The sequence below is a fragment of the Lipotes vexillifer genome, unplaced genomic scaffold (assembly GCF_000442215.2).
Source record: "Lipotes vexillifer unplaced genomic scaffold, Lipotes_vexillifer_v1.1 scaffold566, whole genome shotgun sequence".
In the NCBI taxonomy this organism is placed as follows: domain Eukaryota; kingdom Metazoa; phylum Chordata; class Mammalia; order Artiodactyla; family Lipotidae; genus Lipotes; species Lipotes vexillifer.
Genome location: NW_006799689.1, coordinates 1,466,669 through 1,489,874, shown reverse-complemented (window position 1 = coordinate 1,489,874; position 23,206 = coordinate 1,466,669). Strand labels below are relative to the sequence as shown.

Below are 23,206 nucleotides of genomic sequence, written 5' to 3'. Positions count from 1 at the left end.
CATTATTAATACAGATACTATTTTTAATGGGACAGAATAAAAAATTGTTAGATTCGTATTTTCAAATATCAATTATGGATATTAAATTTATATGACATGAAATATAAAGTTGTGAATAATCACATTGAAATAGAGAATTTTAACTCAAAGAAGAGATACTGTTAAAATGTCTTCTGTAAAAGAAATATTTATTATAAATCTATTAAGCAGTACTTTTCAATGATATAATATCTACTTTATCTCAAAATAAATTCTAAGAAAAAAATATAAGTTTCTAGTGTGAAATCTGGAGCTCATGTTGACTTTGAGATAAGATTAAGAACTAAATTATTAACATACATAGTAACAGATTAGAATCCACATGATACAATGTATATTTAGACTATAAAAAATTCTAAATATGTATTCTTTCTGTATTCTGCAAAGTATCCAAAAATGCTTAAAGGATACAAATGAATATCAATTCACAGAGATTATAATTAAGCATTTAGTTATTGAATTCCATTGAAAAATATTAGATAACTAGTTAGCACATGGTCAAATTACAGTTGAAGACATATGCTGGGAATATATTAAAAAATCATTTTAGGTCTGTTTTCTGTTATAAAATTTCTCCTTTATCTTAGACTAGGCTAAAAGAAAAGTTTATGTAGTTCCCTTATTTAAACCAAATCCACTTAAAATGAGCCTCCTGTTGTAAAAGGCTATAAATCGGACTAAATATTTCTACTCTAGTATCCTAAGAAACAATAAAACAACAGTTGAGTAAGACATACAGAGTAAATCATTATAGTATCGTTATCAATATGCCACTCATGAAATCCTGTCTTCTATGACTTCATAAAAGGGAAAAATATTATAATATTCCTTTCTCTTACAGAATTGACTCGAGTCTGAACAGATAGAAGTTACTGCATTGTTGAACACAAACAATATGCTTATTGTATAGCATGACAATTTAGATTAAGGATTGATGTTCACATTTTTTTTTGAATATTTAAATTTGATAAACATGTATTAAATAGTCAGTAAAATCAGATTCATTTTCTTTGCTAGAATAACCACCACCACCATCACCATTATACTTTTTCTCATTCTAACCATACAAAAAAACTGGACTGAAACAATTATAAAATCTCAAGATAGAACTCTATAACCCTCATGTACAATTCTTTATGTAATATTTATGTTCGATTTCAGGAACTATATTTTAAATGGAGCCATTTATTTCCTGATCTTTCAACAGACTACTCAATTTGAATGCTAATTTAGATAAATGTAACACTGTGGAAAGACCATCCATTTCAAAAAAAGAAGATCAAGATCTCTCATCCACAGAACACACTGATTAATTAGGATGCTTAGGGGTAGCACATCTCAGCTAACTTAAATGCTATGCTTAAGTCAGGTTAATCGGATTCACTTTGCCAGTACAGTATCCCAAAACTGATTCTGGGACGGTTCATTATTCTGAAGATTATCATTCTGAATTGTACCTGATGCACAAATTCTGGAAATACAAGAGATTCGGGCTGAATCTCCTGGATAATGACCCCATAATTATTATTTCCTTAATTCTCCTAAAAGAGGTAAATATAAGAGCCTAATTAATTGGGCTCCAATAACCTAGTGCCTTATTCTAACAGAAGGACAGCAATAGTTAATTCCTCTTAACATTAAGTTCTCAGGAATTTATCTGGATTCTCCCTTCATGTACATGGGCAAAATTACTTTTAAGAATCAGATAACTCTGGACCAAAACCTCCTACACAGTGCTGGTCTTTCTACAAATAAACAGCTTAATAATTGCGGCGGTTGGGGTAGGTGGGGTGGAGAGGAGAAATTTAGAATAGGTTTTTTAGTTTGCAGTTAAGTTTTGAGATTCAATGCAGTGTCTGTCAATTTAAAATTCATTCAAAATTATTCTTCACAGACCATATTAAAGACAAGGGCCGGCTCAAATATGAATGAGGTACAAAGGAAACATAAAAGGCTGCAATCAAAAGCACTTTAAATATTAAACATGAAGGGATATTATATATAAAATATGAACAGACAAGTTTTAAAGTCTAAAATTCTGCACTCTGACCCATGATACAACTGCTCTTTGCATCATGAGCTTCTGTGTTTAATATATCTAATAATATGTGTGACTAACATTTATTTAATATACACTATGTGACAAAGATGGTGCTGGATCCATTATGGAAACACAATCTCATTTAATCCTGACAACACTTCTGCAAAGTAATCACTGTCTCTATTTACCAGAAAGAGAAAATGGGGTTCAAATTGTAATTACAAGTAAAAAGAAGAATCAGAGTGGGGATTCACCAACGTCTGACTTCAAAATCTGTAAATTTTCTACAATACCACTTTGCTCTTCTACAAAACTAACTGGAGTCGATCCTCACTCCAACTTGTAGGTCCTACATATGCAAATTTGCATATCCACTAAAATTTATTTGTAACCCCCAAATCAATACTCAGAGTGTTTTCACGGCCATTCACAGACGTGAGAAGAGCAATGAAAAACTTGAGTCACCTGAGGCACATGTGCATGCCCTACTGAAGTCAAACAAGGCAACACTGCTTTCTTGTTTCCAGCTCTTAATACCGTAAACAAATGTCCTTTTTGTGGTTTATTTAGTGCCATGTTTTCCACCTTTTCGCGCTTTCTTTGGTGATTCACTGTGTTAAATGGTCCCCAGGCATAAGGCTGCAGTGCTGTTTGCTGCTGCTAAAGCACAAAGAATGCTGGGCTGTGCCTTACGGAGAAAACACACGTATTAGATAAGCTTTGTTCAGGCACGAGCTATAACGCTGTTGGTCATGAGTTCAATGTGAATGGATCCACAATATATGTTAAATAAGGTGTTCTTAAACGAAAACACACATAAAACAAGGCTATGCATTGATCGAATGGTGAAAATGTCACGACCAAAGGCTCACAGGAACATAACCCTGCGTTTCTCTCAGGAGCAATGGTTCAGCATTCTCTAATTCAGTGTTGCCAGCAACTTTATAGAACATTACTATGGTGAATAATGAAAACTCTGATTGAAAGTTTTTCTCCAAAAATGTTTACATTAATATTTCAGTAAAAGATTCTCCTTCTGTCATTTCCTTCAAAGAACATCATTATTTTTTGTAGCCATCACCCATCTGTTTTAAGAAAAAGAAACCCTATGCTGTCATTCCATTTAATGGGTTGCAGCTACATGTGTCTGACTTTGCTCAGGAAACTCATCTCTCTTAAAAGCAATCTGGCTTTCCAATGTGAAAGTCTAAGGAATTAAGTTTCATTGCTTACTACTGGATGTCAGAGATACTGTTTGAAGATGACTGTTTCATGAGATTATGATTTTTAAGACTAGGTGGTTACATGTAATAGGGACAGTACAAGCAACAACAACAACAAAAAACTTAGCATAGGAATTTAAAAATATCAGCACAAATTGGAACTCTTACCTTTCTTGCCCAAGTCAGATATTTTATTGGAAAAAAAAAAAAAAAAAGATTACAGTACTTAAAACTCCAAACAAGGACAATTCAGAATTGAAAGAAAGAAAACCTGAAGGAGCCCATTGTCTTCAGCAAAATTTTGAATACAAAAAACGTGGACCAGGAAAACAGTTTGTGGCCTAATGCACTAGTTCCATGATAAACACCACATATAGTATATCTCCATCAAGTGAAACTTAATCACCTTTTTACAATTGAGAGAGGGAAGGCAGCTTTTACCATGGTTAAGCCATGTATCATCAATACCATGAAGCCAGCCTATCAGTTGTAATAGCTTCTATAAAATACCACAGTAAGATTGCAATAAGCCTAGAAAATGGGCTACAAATCCCAGCTATGCTCAAGCAAGCAGTGAACCAAAAATAAAAATAGGTAAAACTGAACCAAGAGCTAGATAGCATTCATCTAGCTTCACGATTGGTAAGGCAAAGTTCATAGGCCAAGGTTTTAAAGTGACTTATTCAGATCTAAAAGACAGTCGTTATACAAAATAAAATAAAAACATTTATGTAAATTCAGAAAAAAAATCACGAAGTTTCACTCCAAAGGACACAGCACAAAAAAGCTTACTTACAATGACCGAATACCATATTATTGTCCCTCTAAAATATCACTTTAAATATGCAAAGGTAAAGAGACTCAAAGTTGCACTTTATCACTTTTCATCTCTCCGGTTTAGACAAGGAATCTAAAAGATGTCACACATTCCTACTTAATACATTTGCTGGAATCTTTCAGATTGTAACTTTAGGTAAAGAAAATGTCAACTTTAAGTTTCTTTTCCAATCATCATATTTAAATTAGCCATTAAATGCTGAATTAACAATGAATCCATACAATAATATAAAAATACATGTATTAAATCACAATTTTCATCGATTATTAGCACTCAATAAAAATATTCATCACTTTCATATAACCATTTTGAAGAGCTGGGCTGAACGTAGTGTAGTGTCTAAATTATACCATCAATAGAAATGTTACATTTTCCCTTATGCCTGGTGAAAATGAGCTCATGCACGTATTTTTGACACTCACAGTGACACACACATTTGCCATTCTAAGGATGGGTAAGCAGCTCTCACTTTTAAACATGACAATATGATTCAGTCATACAGTATTTGTTGAAATACCAGCTTTCACATGAGTTCAATACGCTCTAAGCAAGAATGATCATTTTGACGGTTTCAGGTATCAGACAGAGAAGATAATTTAAAAGGTAAGAGTAAATGATTCCACTAGCACAAACTAGTTATCACCGTGACCACTTTAAAACTAAGATTTTTCCAAGTACAATAAAAACTGTACTATAAAATACAATGGGTTTGCAATACAGAGCAGATTATCCAAGTAGAAAGCAAACTTCAACAAAATACAAACTCTAGCATTATCAACCTTACCTATTACTCATCTTAGCCCTTGTTAAAATACCCTGAGTAAAATGCAAATATTTTAAATAATGTTGGCTATATAAGATTGCTCTAAAAATGAACCATAAATGTCAATGCATCACGTTTTTAAATTTACAACAGTCAGATATGTAAAAATGAGTTCTTATCCAGTCACAATATAAACATTAAGGAATACTGATGTGAGATCTGGAAGTTTTTAATTCTCTAGCTTTTGTTAGCATTTTGGCAAAGCAAGTGATACATAAATGGATTCAATGTAAAAAAAATCATAAAAGAGAAAAATATATAAAATTTACAGTAGTTTCTATCCACCCTGGGCCAACCTAGATCCCTAAAAGCCTCCCCCATCAGGTTCACTTCTGACTAAAGGAAGAATACCAGTCCTCCAGCAAAAACAGCCCCATCTTTTCATCAAAGAGGCTCTCACTTCAATGATATTCCTCCAGGGGAAGAGGACAGGAGCCAGGTTCCCTCGAATGTCATTCCCCAGATGTTCAAAACGTAACTAATTTATTAGCATTAGAAGATTTGGTTTATAGGGGAATCTCACTGGTCCAGTTTGTAGCCTACAAAAAAATGGATTATTTTTAAGTATAACATTAGAATATGAATAAAGGATGAGGATGTGGCTTTTTATTCCATAGAAATGGATACATTTCCAAACATGAGAAGTAAACAAGAAAGCATGCCTACCATTGAAGTTGGGGTCCCTCCCGATTTTTTAATATTCTTGGAAGGCATTCCATGAAGGCGACTGAGTCTGGCTTGGAAACCTGGAAAATCAAAGTCCTCAATTGAAGGAGGGTCTATGATCACTGGAGCATGGAATAAGATCCTATCAATTCAGAATTCAACGTCAGTTGGAGGGGGAAATGTATTGAACAGCAGTGGGGAAGAGGCAAAATTCACACTGAAAAGATCCGAACCAATGCCTAGTAGGGTTTTAATGCAGCCAGCACATGACAACCAATTGTTTAAGCATTAGAGTATTATCCAGGGTTTTTCTTTCCTCCCAATTTATCTTTCTATCATTTCAACGTTTTTACCATGGGCCTAGCAAGAAAGCAAGTCAACCTTCCTAATAAATTGAAAGCATGAGAATTCAGTGGGAGCTGAATTGCTGGTCACCATGTTTCCTCATAGCATCTTGTGTCTAGAGTCTTTCATTTCCATTTAGCGCCTCCTCTTTCAATGACTATTCCTAGGCTGACTATAAGTCCCCTGTATCCACCAGTCAGGCAGTGCTACTGACCTCTTCTTCCCGGATGTGACATAAGGGGGAAAGAACCAGTTAGGATACTTTCAAAGACAGGATCTGGTAAATTTTTGTCTAGATCAGTAGGATCTTCCTTTTCCCACCAGGGAATGACTCCAGTGATGCCACAAGCTCCCCCTGATTCCTTTTCATAAAACCAGTCGCTCTGCTCATCATCACCTGTGCAAATACAAGAAATCCCCCAGAGATTCAGTTTTATCATCCAAATAAACTGAGTTGCCAGATTCAGATTTAAAAAATACAAGATGGTAATGAAATCTGAATTTTAGATGATTCATTTTTAATATAAATATATAGTACTTGTACAAAATTTTTAGTATACATCCAAATACGAAATGGGTCCTACTTATACTAAAAAAATAATTATTTATCTAAAATTCAAATTTAATTGGGCATCCTGTATTTTATCTGGCAATCATCTATATAATCTATAAAGAAAACTTTTTATTTTACACCACGGTTTCACTTAAGAATTTTTTTTTTAAAACTATAACAAGAACTTCCATCAACAATAACATAAAATGTTATGTTTCAGAACCAATTTAAAAATGTGAAAACCAATAATATACTGGTTAATCCTTTGGCAAAAACTGTAGGGAAATACAGTTAAGTTACTACCCTTTCCATATTAAGGAAAAATAAACCTTAATCTCCTGCCAGGAATTAAAAGGTATAAAATTATAGAACTCGTTCTTTGCAGCTGATAATGGTATATAATTAGCTTAATTTCATGATTTCTATGGAGTGCAAAAGGGGAAACAATCATGAACAGATGTGACTAAATGAAATTAATCTGATTAAGTTCATTAAGAAATAGTTGTGAAAAAGTTGATTTTAAATGAAAAGTGACAACACTACAGGGTTTACAGAGAAACTACACTGAACCTCTACAAGCAAGGTATTTTTAAAACAGAATCCTATTCATAGTAAGTCCGACTTCTAGGAACATCCTTGAGTGTAACCATGAAGTAACAATCAATTTAAAATTCAGTTTGAAATGTGCCCGTGGTGTGAATCAACAGTATTTTGTATTTTTTTAAAAATGTAATAATAAAGAGATGTATATGGAGACAAAAAAACAAAAAAAAAACTCAAAAAAAGCAAAAACAGAAAAGCAGATGGTTTTAAAAATAAGAGACAAATAACATTTTGAATATGATCTGAGATTCATTAGTCTTCTCATGATTCTTAGAAAAACTACTAGCTTCTAAGAGGGTCGTCACAACTGCTGTAAACTTTTTCCCTTTACAGAAGATTTCTGGTTTCCAAAATCTCTTACTACAAATGTTTTTAGACACAAACTAAAAAAACCCTTAAACTTCCACTGAAAATGATTTTATGGGAAATGGCTGTATTTAGAAATATGAGGGAGTTAAAAATTTAAAGCATTTGGAAAACCAAAGTCATATGTTTATTTCAATTGAGGATTTAATAAAAATCATTTTTTTAAAAAAACAAGCAGAATTCAAAGCACACATATATTAGTACTTTCATTGAGAGTTATAGTAGAAGTTCACAGGTCAGGTATAAGCATAAGAAAAGAAAGGGAGTCACTTGAAACCGACTACCCTAGACCTTCATTCCAATTAGACAACATTAGAATAGAAAAATGGGGTTATTTTATTTTTGATGTGATACACAACTTTATTCTTAATACAGAAATCAAATAGCTACAGATTAAGAACTTGGGTTCTAAAGTCAGACAGAACAATTAGATTTCTACTGTTTTGTAACACTGGGGAAGTTACTTCAACTTTATTAGTCTGGGTTTCATCATCTGGAAAAAAAAAAAGAGGGGGAGATCTCATAGGGTTGTATTAAGAATCAAACAAGAACTTAAAGTAAGTTAAATGTAAAAAAGCACTTAGCAATATGAAACATAATAGGCTCACAATAAATGCTAGCAGATTATTCTAAGCCATTCAATGCTTCTCAAAGATGGATAGGCTTGTCAAAACGTTATTTTTTAAAAAAGTGTTTTCATTTCACTTCATTACCAAAGGCAATGTTTATAACATAACTTTGGGTAGACATAGGTGTTTTAACAAGAATTTAGGTATATTATCAAGGTAGTCAAGCTTACTCTTAGCCCTGAGGTTCTAACATATTTCAGTGAAGTCTGTGGTCTTCAAAACAATTATGTATCTATTTATTGGGGACAAATGGTTTACAGTAAGAAAAAAGGAATAATAATTTAATTTACTTAATTTGTACTGCCAAGAGGAGGAAAAGACTAAGAAAAAAACTGTGGGGCAGCTATTATTTTATCCTTTTTTTCATAACATCATTAAACTATTTATAATTAAAAAAAAATAAATTTTGTGGGGTTTTTTTTCCCCTTAGAAATTACTGCTTTCCTCTAAAGATCTCAAGAAAGGAAGAAAACACTTATGATAAGTATTCGTATGTATGTATCCTGCCCCCTTAGTAAGGTTTTCATATTTTCTACTGGGACAGGTAGTTTCAAAATAATGCCACGTTAAAGTGTGAAAAGCTTCAGGAAATTTCAAAGATGGGAAAGATGTAAGTTGAAAGACATTACTGTTTAACAGTGTACAATATTGATTTCAGGAAAATGGTCTAATTACTTACAAACTGGATAGGATGAATAAATGTCACAGCTGAATAAAAATGACAAATGACTTGCAAATCCACCTTTATTAATGCTTAAACAGAATTAAATACATTTGGAACCAGGTGGAGAATGAGAACCAGGGTCTTGTGAACTTGCTAAAAGAGACAAAATTGAAAAGACTTGAGGTATGTAAAGCTTTCTCAAGGAAGATAATCCTTCCTTAACATTATTAGCTCCACAGACTAGCTTTTGGAGATAATTAACTACTTTAGGTTATGAAGACATAGCATGGAAAGGAACTAAACCCCAGCCCACTAAGCAGTGTGTGGATTGCACTAAGGTAAATGGATTGCAGTCATCAATTTATGAAACAACTAGTAATAAGCACAACTTAAAAATGAAGGCATTTTTCGCAAAGAGATAAAAAAATATCATCTCAGTACCTTGTCTTCCCTCATCATTGGTAAACAAACCAGCATCAGTGCTGCTGAGACTGCTGGATTCACTAAAATAAGGGAAAAGAAAAAAAAAAAAAACAGATGAAAAGAACAATTGATCTCTCAGTTGTCAAATTTTAAAGAGACATGGCAGCTCAGAGATGGAACTTAAGCCTGACAAAGATCTGAAAGAAAATAAGATGATTTTTTTTAATCAAACTGCAAATATCTCGGTTCCATTAACTACAGAGCATATTATTTTTGGCACATAAAACCACAGGAATCTAATGGGACTCTGACAGCAAGCCAGATGTGACTGCAACGAGGTGCTGACACAATTGATGCACTTCATTATCTGCTTTCATCAAATGCTTACTGCTCCTTTCTTATTCCAGGCAATTCAGCTTGAGCCCTGAACACCACTGCTCAATAAAATGGGAAAAGTCTCAATCGAAAGCAGGCTCAGCCTTTCTTCAGCACATGAAATAAATACAAGGGCCTGGGATAGAATTACTTTTCATAACCATATTTGCAAATATTCCAGAAGATTCATTTCTTAAGAATTCCCAACAACTCTATTATTTGGCAAGGAGGAAAAAAGTTTACAATGGTAACAATCCATTAAATCAAAGCTAAGGTCTCTCTGAGCAGAAAATGAATATTGCCAATTATTAAGGAGGAAGTATACAAAAATAACAGGTTCTTATTATTTCCACAGAAGTTGGAGAGTATGATACAGAGTCAAACTTAACATGAACGAAAATAAATAGTAAATATTCAACTGACATGAATTAAACTGTCAGTTTTATCAGAAGCAATGCTTATATGAGAGTCTAGTTAGTTAAAAAAACCATAAGGACAAGGTCAGATAATAAGGGGTTTAGTTTTTAAAGAATATTGAGTGATGTCCTTAAAAATTCTCATATACTCTCTTTTTACTGTAATTCTTAATTCTAACCAATCAGGAAATCGCCCCAGGTGATTTTTAAATTATAATACTTTTCCATCAACAGGGAGAATTCTGTAATCTTAGTTTAAAAAAAAAAAAAAAAGCATCCTAATCTGTTTTAAAATATTTCAATTGGGAGTTCAGCATTAAAATTATAGATGAAATTCTAAATCCACATACTTTTTCTGAATATAAAATACCATTTCAGATTTTGTTTGATTAAAAAAATAAATATAAACAAAAAGTATAAAAATTTAAGTGGCACATTCTCCCAAGAAACTGAATTAGTACCTTTTTCTTTAACTTTCTTCAAATTAAGTGAATGTATGAAACTATCCTGCACATATGTTAAGGAAAGAAAACAATACTTTTTAAAAGCATTATATCAATACATATTTTCTTATTTACAAACAGGTATGCTCTTCTATACATAGTGGTGTTTTTAAAACACACAGTGGTGTTTTTGAAACACATAGTGGAGTATTAAAAACACTTCAGAATCTTTCTGCTATTTAGCTGCCCAAACTACTATGGATTTTTTGTTTTTTTCTCTGAGCCTGAGTAGTGCTTTCTCATCCGCCCTCATCAACACAACTCTAATAAAGGGCCTTTACATACATACCTTGGGTTAAATTCTTTCTCTGAAACCCTCGAGGCAAAATTATTTAAAATTCATACATTTTTACACTTTAGAAAGGTACATTCTAAAATGCCTAAGAGGAGTCTGGGGTAGCACTTCATAATCAAACATATTAATATATTTTTTCAATTAAATGAAGGAATATCCATGTTAAATATAGGTCAGGTTAGGTCTGGCCACAAATTAATTAGTTTTTCACAGCTTTCAGGATTCAGATTTGCAGATAAAGGGCTGTGAATCTATGTGGCTTTATTTATTTATTTATTTCAATGGTCTTCCAATCTCTCTGAGTTCAGATTTACCCCTTTTAATCTATTCTACACATAGCCAGCTTCACCTTTTCAAAACATAACTGGTTGACTAAAAATATTATGGTATCCTGGATGGGATCCTGGACCACAAAAAGGACAGTAAATAAAAACAAAAGAAATTCTAATAAAGTATTTACTTCCGTTAATGTGTCAACATTGGCCCATTAGTTCTGACAAATGTACCATAGTAAACGGATGGTATTACCAATAGGAGAAGCTGGGTGTAGGATGTATGGGAACAGGGTATACAGAAACTGTGCTATCTTTGCAAGCTTTCCGTAAATCTAGAACTATTCTAAAAGAAAGTTTATAAAACACACAGGTGCATATATGTCTGTGTGTAAAAAAAAAAAGTCTATTAAAATTCTTATGTATAAAATAGATAACTAATAAGAACCTGCTGTATAAAAAAATTAAATTAAATTAAATTCAAAAAAAAATTCTTAAATTACTTCCTCAGATTTATAGGCTTAAATTTAGTTATCAAGGCTTTCCATGGATGGGCTCCCACTTAAATTCTTCCCATCCCCATCTCTGGTCCTTTTGTTTATGTCCTTTCTCCAAGAGGTATCACTATCTCCTCTCTCTTCTCTGCCTGTTGTTCTTCTTAAAGATACAAGAAAATCAGAATTCCCTCTCTAAGATCAGCTCTTAGCCCTTAACGATCCTTGGCCTACTTTGAGATGTTTTTACACGTGTTTTAAACAACATGCTTCCCTATTTACATTTCATCTAATTGACATCTAGCTAGCTGCTCCAAGTATATCATGTAGTTGTTAGTGGGTACAATAAATCAGAACAAGAACTTAAACAGAAGCAAGGCTTTCCATTTTCAGGAGCTGAGGGTCATTATGGCTTATCTTCAAGGACACCTCTTCCCACTTTTTTTTAGTATGACTTTTATAGCACAGTATTTAGAGGAGAATATATTCCATGAACGCTTGTTGAATTAATGCATGGATACCAATCCCAATCCCCTGCCCCAATCTGTTCATTTCCTATATTTTCTATTCTTGGTACCTGTGCATCATCTGAGAGTCCTCTTTCTCATTCATCCTCCCAAAAATATAGGCAGCCAACTTCCACTTATTCCAACTCTTAAAACTGCTCCCATATTTTTTTTGTCCTCTACTACTGCTGCCGTAATTCACCTCCCTCTTAAGGATGGACTGGAGGTCAGCCAAAACTAGACGAGCCACTGTTGTCAAGGTCAGGTATCTTGATAAAATATAAATCTAATTGACTAAAAATTCTTCACTGACTTCCCATTACTTATATGATGAAATCCAAACTACCATTGCACACAGGCCTTCAAAACACAATTATTGCTGTAGCCTCCGCTCCCACTTTATGTAATGCAGTTACATTACCTATACTTTCCCGCATACACAGCACTTGCTTCACAACCATGTCTCTGCATAAATTATTCCCTCTAGCTGGGATGATCCGCCTTAACTCCTCGATATCTGAACAAGGCTTTCAGTCACAGTTCTTTAGGAAGTTTTCCCTCACCAGTACCCTCCACTCAGTACATTTCTTTTTCATCATTTGCTTGTTTGGCTATTCCAGGTCGTGAGGCTGAAGAGAACCGGGGCTGTCTTATTTGTCTTGGGACCATGAGTGGTGAACAGTAAACAGCAGTTATTCAGATGTGTGTTAAATCGCATGCACAGACAGAAGTAGCTCCGTTCTTATCTATAAATCAGTTCCAAGGCAATATATAGCTTCTTATAGCAGGAAAGCTCTGGAAGAGTGGTCTCAAAAAATGCTTATTCTTGTGGGGAAGATACTTTAAGTATTTAGCAATTTTCCCACAGAAGGAATATGCACCTAACTCTTAAGTGACCACAAAGAATAGCTGTATAGGTAAGTTTAAAATAAGAGGAAATAAATTTAATTTATTCAAGAGTGAAAACATCCTTTTTGAAAATTTGTACTTAGGCTGTTGACTGCTGAGTAGCCTGATGGCACCTAATACTCAAATATTTTTTACAATGAAAAGAAATGAGAGTTTTATCTCATTTCTAGTCCATGGTACACGTCTGTCAATAAAAGGAAGACATCAATAAAAGGAGGGGCTTACACAATCAATCCAGAAAGCAGGTAATCTGTGAATAATCCAGAATTGAGGATCTATCTCCGCTGCCACACACCCTCCCTCCCAGCAACTAAGCAAGATAATTACTTTCAAGTCAAGCTGGATGGTCCTCAGTCACAATGGCCCAATACCTGCATACAAATAGTTCTCATTCCGGTATAAAAATGACAACTTTCTTGGAAGAAAAGTAGGTGCCATAAACTTCTCAAAACCTTCCTGAAACATTTATGTAATTTTTAGTTCTTTAGGAAAATTACATAAATAGCAAACCACCTCTAATAACAGGTCCATTCTATAAACTTTTACCAGGTCCTACGCATACCTGTAACCACATTTACAAGGGAAAGAAAAAAAATATATATATATGCGTTTATGAGATCCATAGCTCACAATCCACATGATTAAAATGATGCCAATCTTACCAATTAAAAATCAAATACTCTTTCCAAGACCATTTTTAAAGAATATTTTTTTCTTGACCATAGTTGTGCATTTGATTTCAAGGACATGCTTAAATGGACGAACAGTGTCAATGTTTTCTCATTCCTGCAGGTAACATTAGTTCTGTGTAAAAGAAAAGTGATCACTTACCTTTTGAAGGTGTCAAAACAGTCCTTAACAGCTATCATTGTGGTATACCTCTTTTCTAGAATGGACAGATTAGACTAACTGCCAAAGGATTACTGTTTCTCCCATGTGTCTAATGACAAGATCAGGAGCTTCTAGACTATAAACTGGGTTTTACAATTCATAAGTGATCAGAATTCCTAGCAATCTACAGACTTCTTAAAATATCTAGCCACTCACGGTGAAGTGGTGTCAACTCTGGTTCTCAGGAATCAGAATAAACTGATGAACCGTGACACTAAAAAGCACTGACGGCTAAAGCTCTATAATTAAACAAGTAAATAATTATAAATGCAATTCTAACAGTTATAAATGCGCCGTTATTCAAAGGCATTCTTTCCCATTGAAAATCCATTTCCTTTTCTCTTTGTAGCTGAAAATTAAGTCATTATAACACAATCAAAAGACTGTTCATAGATCAGACAAGCAATTTTGCTTTGGGCTAAACATCATAAGTTATAAGTAAATATAACCACGGTTAAACGGTGTTATCACTACCATTATTATAATTTATGATTATTTTAAAATAGAATTAAAATCCGAAACACATTCAACGGCAAACAGTGGAGACATATTTTTATATTTAGAGAGTAGAAAAGTCACCTTTCACTCATGAGTTCGTCTGAGACTTTTTGCTCTTCGTATCCCATTTTGTCCTTATTGGTCTGGCTCGTTTCCTCACTTTCTAAGACTACTCCTTCGTCTTGGATTTTGGGTCCTTGTCTAACTATTTTCAATTTCCTCTTCTTGACCTTGTTCTTGGTAAACTCGTGACATTGGTAAGCTCTGTTGTCATGGTCCATGTCCTGATCTCTGCAGCCTTCGAGGGGCTGGGTCACCGTCCGCTTGTTAGCGCTGTCCTGCGGGAGGTCCACTGCCATGCGCTTGACCTTCCTCCTCCGGCGCAGAGTCCTGTTCCCAAGGCTGTCCACGGCAAAATCAGACTCATGCCAGAGAGGTCTTTTCCCTCGAACGTGATTATTTAAGTTCGATGATGGCCTGCGCTTTGCCACTAACATTTGGTCGTCAGAGTCACTGTGATCTTTTTTATTATTATTGTGATTCTCTCTGTAGTCCTTGCTTGGTTCTTCTAAACTAGAATCAGAGCCTTCACTTAAGCAGTGACCGGTCTCCCACGGGTGATGAACATTATGCGACCTCCGTTTTCTCCCTCTGCGTTTCCTGGCCTGGCGTTTCAGGGGGCAAGAGATACTTCGAGAATGGTCTCCAGTTTCGGCGAATCCACCTCGAGCTTGCTCCGAGCTCTCCTCCAGGGCTGAGGCGAGATCGTGAACCAGCTCTTCCATGGTTCGACTGAAATGCCTACATTGTTTTAGAGAAAGAAGAAAAATTTAAATAGTCAGAGTCAACCATACTAACCTGGTTTATTGCAGCAGACAATTCATTCCAAATCTGACTAGAATTAATAGTTATTATAAAGAACTGTGTAAAAGCTGCTTAATTTTCCTATCTAAGATATTACAGTTCCAAACATTCTGACTCATTTTTAAGTCTTTTCTTGTATAAGTGCTTTTATTAAACACAGGAATTACTTCAAGATAGAGTAAGCATAATATCAGCAATGAAAGAGCCCAGTGATTTTATATTTTTACCGTCTAATTATGGAAAAGTTATTTCTGCTTAAATCACCGTACCTTAGTCTACTCCTATCCTTTTCCTAAAGACAGTTTTCAGAGCAGATGTACAGAGTAAAGAGAACTTTCTCAGTCCCCCTCCCCCCCCCCCCCACACACAAATTTCTAAGGAAACAAGGAAACATACAACCTTTTTCCCACCACATGCTCTACCCAGTCACTGCCATGACATGCGAGGCAGACAGAAAGATAGGCAGCTACGTTCAAGGTTTGTAACATATGTGAAAAGAAAATTTAACCAAACGCTAGGCATATATTGAGACCACACTAATCTCGCAACCCAGTGCAGCAGAAGCTCTGTTCGTATTCAACCTGGAGCCCCACTGATGTAAAATGGCCTATCATTTTTCTCACCATTACCCTGAAGCAGTCTCTTAGGCCTTACAAAAACAAAAAACAAAAACCTGAACTATGTGAGAAAATCGCCCACTAGTCAGCAGGGATAAACATTAGTGTTCTTTGGGAACCTCTGTAAATTATATGGGTCCTTTCCAAACCCAACAGGGCCCAGACACATGATTTTATTTTTTAAACGTTACAGGTAATTCAAATATGCACCGTTCTTATGAAGATCATGAACAATCACTTCTTAAACTGAGTTCTAGAAGCACCTAGGATCCAAATATTCTCGATTATAAAGGACTGTATAGTTTCTAGAGTCTATAGCAGGGGTAGGCAAATTTGCTATAAAGGACCAAGTAGAAAATACTGTAGGCTCCACAGGCCATTAGGTGTCTGTCACAACCACTCAACTTTTCCCATGCTAAGGCCAAGATAATCGTAAGAAATACAGAAATGAATGGATATGGCTATGTTCTAATGAAGTTTTATTTACAAAATCAAGTGATGGCCAGCCATACAATCTTTATAGTCTGGTCTACATACAATCTTTATAGTATATAATTTCAGGTGTTCACAAGTTCCCTTTAATGACTTTCAACTTGATCTTTTCATTTTAATGATAACTTGAAAACAAACACGTGTGATTCAACTGGATTTAACACAATACGAAACACACATAGGGCTTCCAACACTTATTTATTATGTGCCAGGCTCATTTCTAAGTGTTTCATATGCATTACCTCATTTCATTTTCACATAATAACCCTATAAGGTGGTAGCAGAAATACACAGAAACAGAGATTTAAGGTAGGCTTGCCCAAAGTGACACATGTAGGAAGTGGTAGAATCAGGATTCAGACTGTGGCAATCTGGTTCCAGAGCCTGAATGCTCACCCAACTACAGCCAAGAACAGCCAAGAACAGCTACCAAGTCCAGTATCTGGTTTGCATTTTTATTTATGATTGATTTAGCAGCAGGGGATACTATTTATTGTTGAGACAGATTTAATACGCATCTATGTAAAGCTGATGACTCACAGTTAAGCATTGTATTCTTCTGAATAGAAAAAAGGGATGGGAGACCTGAATCAACATAAGGCACTGGGCAGCTGGGTGGTGAAAGTGAGTTGAAAAGAACCAGTGATGTAGTCCTCAGTAAAATGCACACTGTGAGCAATTAAGTAATAGGACATTGTCTTTCAGTTAATGTGGGTTTGTATTTTCCAGATCTATCTCCTTAGACATTCTGAATGAATAAACAAAAAGTCTATATAGACAAACATTTTTCAAAAACATGGTGATTCAAATATATATTTTTTAAATGAACTCTGGAGGGCCGCTAAAAAATTTGTTTTGCCTTTAAAAGGTTACTCGGGTTTCAGAACACTGAATTTGATGAAGAGAAATATGCATCACATAGGAATTAGCATTAAGCCAATACAAGGGCTACAATTCCAACTACATTGATAAGCCAAATGGATCTTATTTCAATACCTAAATGTTAATAATTGCCTTTTTTGTTTTCCGTTTATTGCAGTGAATATTTTGGTTTTTTCCTTAACACTATTTCTTTGGAGGAAACGTAGTCTGAGAATTATTATCTCTGAAAACAACACTGTACCTTTAAAAAAATTCACTGGAAGCCAGTTTAACAAGTACTACAATAAAGATCCTTTGTCTAAAGGAAGACTCAGTATCACCTGGTTCTGGAGGAATTTACTTTTTGAAGAAATAGTTTTCTTATCAATGGGTGAATGACTGGTTCAAAATAGTAATATGAAATTAATTAACTCAATGCATGAATATAATCTCCAACTAAAATTGCAGGTTATTTTGGAAGTTAAACTTTAGTGCTTTACTTCAGAAGAGAAAATGTAATGGTCCTAACATTAGAAAAAGCTGAGCACATCAGATTTAATCTACTGAAATTTGATACTATTCATTAATTTCATTTAAATTAATTCATTATACTGCTGTGACTAATGCAGTTTAACCAAATATAACCAATACTATTACTAAAAATGGAAGCAAAATTTCTTTATAACATTATGAAAATTGTGCCAGCCTTATCTGATTTTATACGGATTTTCTTAAGAGAAAATAAAAAATATTTTAACTAGAAGAATCTAATTTATTCCATGATGTGATTCAAATATGAATCAATGAAAAAACTACTTTAAAAAGCTTTTCAAAAAAACCCCTATAAAAACACAGAAAAAATACATTTAAGTGACATTCAGAGTTCAAATCACTTTTTCCCCTTTAGTTTCAACTCACCAGAGTCCTGCAAGTCAATCTCAACCAAAACTCCTGTAAATGAGCCAGTACTATTAACAGCTAGTCAAGCTGCTTCACTTACACCTCTCAGGTAAAACTGGCGTCAACAAGCTTCACAGAAATAGTCATTATAAGAGACCATCACATGATCAATAGCCCATTTATTTCCTTTGACTTGGCAGTTACTGAAGACCATTGCCTGGAAACATTTTATCCTAAAGATATTTTCCTAAATAAGCCCTTTCTTACTGGAGGCGAAAACTGGAAATACGTAACTTTTCTGTACAAAAACCTATGTTTATTAAGCAACCATAGTTTTAAAGACTGAATTATAGTAAAATCCAGTGAATTACCACTTAGCTAATTTGTAAGTTTTATATTCACATTTATAAAACAATTTCTCTTCATTTGGAACCCAATGGAAATGAAATCTTTTGGGAATAGTTTGCACTGAGTATAATGTCTAAGAGAACACTTCACCAATCGTTTTCTTAAGCTAGTCCAAATGAATAGAATAAAATGACAGTCCCACTATTTATATAAAGTTGGATTTTGTAAAAGGAAATGACTTGAATAGATAAGCATTTTGTTTTTTCATGTGGTATTATATTATGCTGAGCAATCTATAAAATGTATGATCAACCCAGAAACTGATATGCCAGTTTCAGGTAAGAATATTTGGCCAAAGGTCAAGTTTGTTTGTTTGTTTGTCCTCCTCCAGGCAACATTAAACATCCAGTAAAATGAGTGAATTTCTCTCCTTGTCTTCCTTTAACACCAAGTTCTAATTAATTCAGAAAAGGGCTTCCTAAACAATGTATGCTCCACAGTGAGGAAGATCAGTTAATGTAGAAAACACTGCACTGAGCTTAAGGGTTTTTTCGAATGTTTTTGGTTCAAGGAAGAAGAATCAGGAAGCTGCCCTAGTCTTAAGTTACTGCTCCTATGTCATCAAAGAACTGACAAGTTGACCGAAGAACCAAGGGCCTCAAAGGGAGTCCACAATGTAGAGGTAGGCATAGCAGGAGTTGAAGTCCAAGAAAGCCCAGAAAATAAACTCCCCCCAATAACCAACAACTAACCATTTTGTCAATGATTATTACTTTTTTGAAGCCTGTATTGATAATAACTACTATTCCTAGAAGGGAAAAATATAGCATATATGGGAAAATTAGGGAATAATTTCCTTTTCTGGATACCGATAAAATAACTATAACAAGAGGATGGACGTGTGTGTCTACTGAATAAACCCACCAAGTTCATTATAAAACAAAAATCTTCCAGATATACCTAAAGGGTATACAGACTACAGCTTTCACATTATCTAGTTAAGGAAAAAAAATTAAATACTCTTTACCAGCTCGTACATGGTAAAATTCTCATCTTCATCTCTGTAAAAGATTAGATCTTCTACAAAGTTAAGTAATTTTAGGAGTGGAGTGCTAAAAGGTACCTATTGCTAAATACAACTGTTCACTTGGCTTCAAAAATTTAAGGGAATAACCATTTACGTGTTAGATTCTGTATGAATAAAAATTCAGTGAGTACAAAAACACTGAACCAACAGTACATAGTCAAGAACTATGCTGATGAATATATACTATTACTACCACAAGCTTAAGAAGAAAATAGTTTTGGAATTAGCATGCCTTGATATTCATGTTAGCTTTTACTTAAGATAGGAAAGGTTGGTTGGTCCTAAAAGTATATAGCAAATAGCCAAACAGATTAAAATGAACACATAATAGTGCAGACCATGACCGTGGGAGACTAAACAGGCAAATGATGAGCCTTAAAGATGCCACATCAAGGGCTAAACTTTATGACTAATTTAACAAAATATGATTCATAAGAATGTTCTAAAGTTTGATTAAGATTTCTGCTGCTCATAGGAATTTACAGATTTCCTTCCTTAATGGTACTATTATTTGTTCAAACAAGTCTTTATCTCAGTCTAGTAACCTATTAAGAGATTACATCTTCAATTTTCTCTATTTATGTATTTTGGGACAGATCATAGGAAATTAAGAATAACTCTAACATTAAATGGTAACACTTGGGCTAGTTTAGAAATTCCTTGACATATCTATATAAACCGTTAATTCTAAGTAATCTTCTCTCTTTTTTAAAAATGTAGCATGGGGGGTGGGGGAATCTATCTTATTCTGAAACATGCAAATGATTAATTATAACTTTACATTGATACTAGGCAATAAATATGGAATAGAATTCACTAGGGGGAAAAAAAGGCTGGGAGGAAACTGTAGAGAACATGAGCTTTAAGAGTCAAAGCAAGAATTTGGAAGCTAAATTATACTACAGTCATCAGCCAGAGGACCTTGGACAAATTATCTTTTGATTCTGTTTCTTCAGCATAAAAATGTGTATGACTATCTTGTAGGGATTCTGTGAGGATAAGAATGGGTACTTATGTGTGAGAGCAGTTATTTCATCTTTCAACAACCTCTACACACAAATAAGAGGAAACTGTTATTGAAATATCAAATCATTCTTCTTTTAAGGTACGAAGTATACTATGAATCCTGAGTATGTCATAATAAAAGCTAAGACCATCAACTTTTCTGAGTTCTTGAACCTCTCTGAATGACGGTGAGAGAGGAGTTAACAGACATTTGTAAAAATCTTGCATAGAATTTCAAGAAATTTAAGCACTTCCTTAAAGACTTTTATCAATTAAAGAGAAAACAAACCCAAAAATCTCAGGTTAAAAAAAAAATTAATGCTGTGTATTTGACCTACTCCTATCCTAATAATTAATATATAGATATAAGAAAAAAACAGATGAAAGGATATCATCCTTCCAAGTTAAGAGCCACAAGGTTCGCCACCAAACAAAAACTCATTTCCCATGATGGGAGCAAAAGTTCTACTGACTTGTACTCAACTGGAGGTGTTGCTGGCAGCCACTACTTTGTCACTTGTGTCACCACGGGAACCCCCAGAAAGCTTTCTTTCCTCCTTACCCTAGCAACGTGACAAAAAGCAGTTCATACGTGGCTTTCCCCCCAAAAAATCTAATTCTACTTTCCAAACAGTGATTTTCTAATTCTATTTTCCAAATAGTGATCTAATAAGGCAGCTCATTCGTTATTTAAATTTGAAGATCATTCTTTTGATTTTTTTTTCATTTAATGACTTCAAGAGTCATTCAAACTTCTTTCCTTATACTATAAACACTTTCAAAAAGTAAACTATTGAATAAAAAGCTGCCTAAGGAAATAAAGTCAAAGTCTGAAACAAACAATGTAAAGCCTAAAAACTAATTCATAACAATTCTTGTTAACAAGCAAATATTAAAGTGCATCTAGGCAAACTTCTAATATTTAGGAAATGAGTCTCATGCATTGCTCATACATGATGACTACTCAATATTTTTGAATATATTCTGAATTCCTAGAATAGGAATGAGAATGAAGACAACTGAATATTAATTACAAGTACCTAGCATAATGCTTGACACATAACAGATGTTTTAAAAAAGTCTGCTGGATGAACAAACCAATCAATGACAATGAATGAACAAACAACAAAGGAAATATATGACTCGACTGAAAATTTGAACAATCCAGATTTCAAATTACAGAAACCTGACTCAGACAAACCTGACAGTATGAAACTGAGTTCAAGACAAAAGGCAAAGAAAAGAAAAAAGCAGTTATTTAAAAAGCACATTTTCACTATGCAGTTTTCCAGACCTAAAGAAAATCAAAATAGCAAACAGAAATGAAATGATAGAAGAAAAGGTCCAGAATCAATAGTTTATTTGTAATGGGCTTTCTTTTAAAGCAAAGCCACATAAAGTGAAATAAATAGATACTATAGCTCAGTAGATCAATAATAATTCAATAGTTTCATTATCAAGAACTACTTTAAAAAATCTGTTCAGTTCAACCTTCAAAATCTTTCGGAAAAAAAAAAAACCTCAGAAACTGACTTTAAAATATAAATCACTAATAAAGTAAAAAGTAATAAAGTGTGTCAAAATTCTAAATGTGATTTGTCCATTAAATGAATCAAATTTTAAAAGGCAGGTTAACATTTTAAGTATCAAAATTGATATTCTTTGGACCCTACTTTCAAAACTGTATGTGAATGAGGTGGCAGGAAGAGAAGATAGACATTCCCAGCTATAAAGATTTTATAAAAATATAATATGAACTACTTATAATAACTTGCACAAAAAACATATATTTCCTGACACGCAAAAAACATAGAACTTTTATTATTTAATTGTATAAAACTTTTCTTCCTTAGGCTTTTAAATTATAAAATAATATATCAGTTCTACCTTTTAACAAACTATTAAGAAAGAGAGGAATCATCTACATTTACCCATGTGGTGCCTGAAAATTGAAAAACCAGCCCGGACATTGGAGAAAAAGTTGAACTCAAGATGGGAGTTAGATACATCAGGAATCCTAGCCTGGTTAACGAATCTGGGCATATACTTTCCAGTTTATATACTCCTTGTGATATGGCATCTCATTCGGACACATAGGCAGTATGCTAGGAGAGTTAAGAATTTTTTTATTTTTAGATATACTGGAATCATACTGCAAATATGATACTTGGGTGTATATTTAAACTACATTTGCTCCTGTCTTACCACCTCTAAAATGCAAAAAATAATAGCACCTACCTCAAAAAACTTACAAGAGATGATACATGTACTTAAAACCCGGCACCAAATAACTGCTTAGTAGTAGCATCCCTAGTGGCACTGATATTTTGTCACTGGCATAAAACACACAGGCATAGTACAGCAAATGTATGATCAATGAATGAAAAAGACAATTCCATTATGAAATTGTGAATAAAGTGATGGTTACACAGATGAACTAGAAAAAAGGGATCCAAATTTCTGGAACACACTCATTCTGTCAAATCAGGCATGATTTAAGAATTCCATTCAAAAACCCTGATAACATGCCAGGCACTATATTGTACTCTGGTGCTATATAAGAAAGGATGAATTCCATGTCAAGTAAAATAGAGAACTAAAAGAGGCTTTCTCTATATTATAAAGAGGTACCTAACCATGAATTGGGTGGAAGGTGGAAG

At 34.0% G+C, this 23,206-nt stretch overlaps 1 protein-coding gene across 1 annotated transcript in view; it reads right to left on the bottom strand.

Annotated features, from left to right (window-relative positions):
- GPATCH2 (G-patch domain containing 2) overlaps positions 1-23,206 on the bottom strand; it is a 169,753-nt gene that overhangs the window by 144,665 nt on the left and 1,882 nt on the right. Inside the window, exons 2-5 of the mRNA XM_007471861.1 lie at positions 14,454-15,173; positions 9,232-9,293; positions 6,190-6,372; positions 5,631-5,710 (exon numbers count right to left, since the gene is read on the bottom strand). Coding sequence (XP_007471923.1) covers positions 5,631-5,710; positions 6,190-6,372; positions 9,232-9,293; positions 14,454-15,173 — 1,045 coding nt within the window. The remainder of the gene's footprint in view (positions 1-5,630; positions 5,711-6,189; positions 6,373-9,231; positions 9,294-14,453; positions 15,174-23,206) is intronic.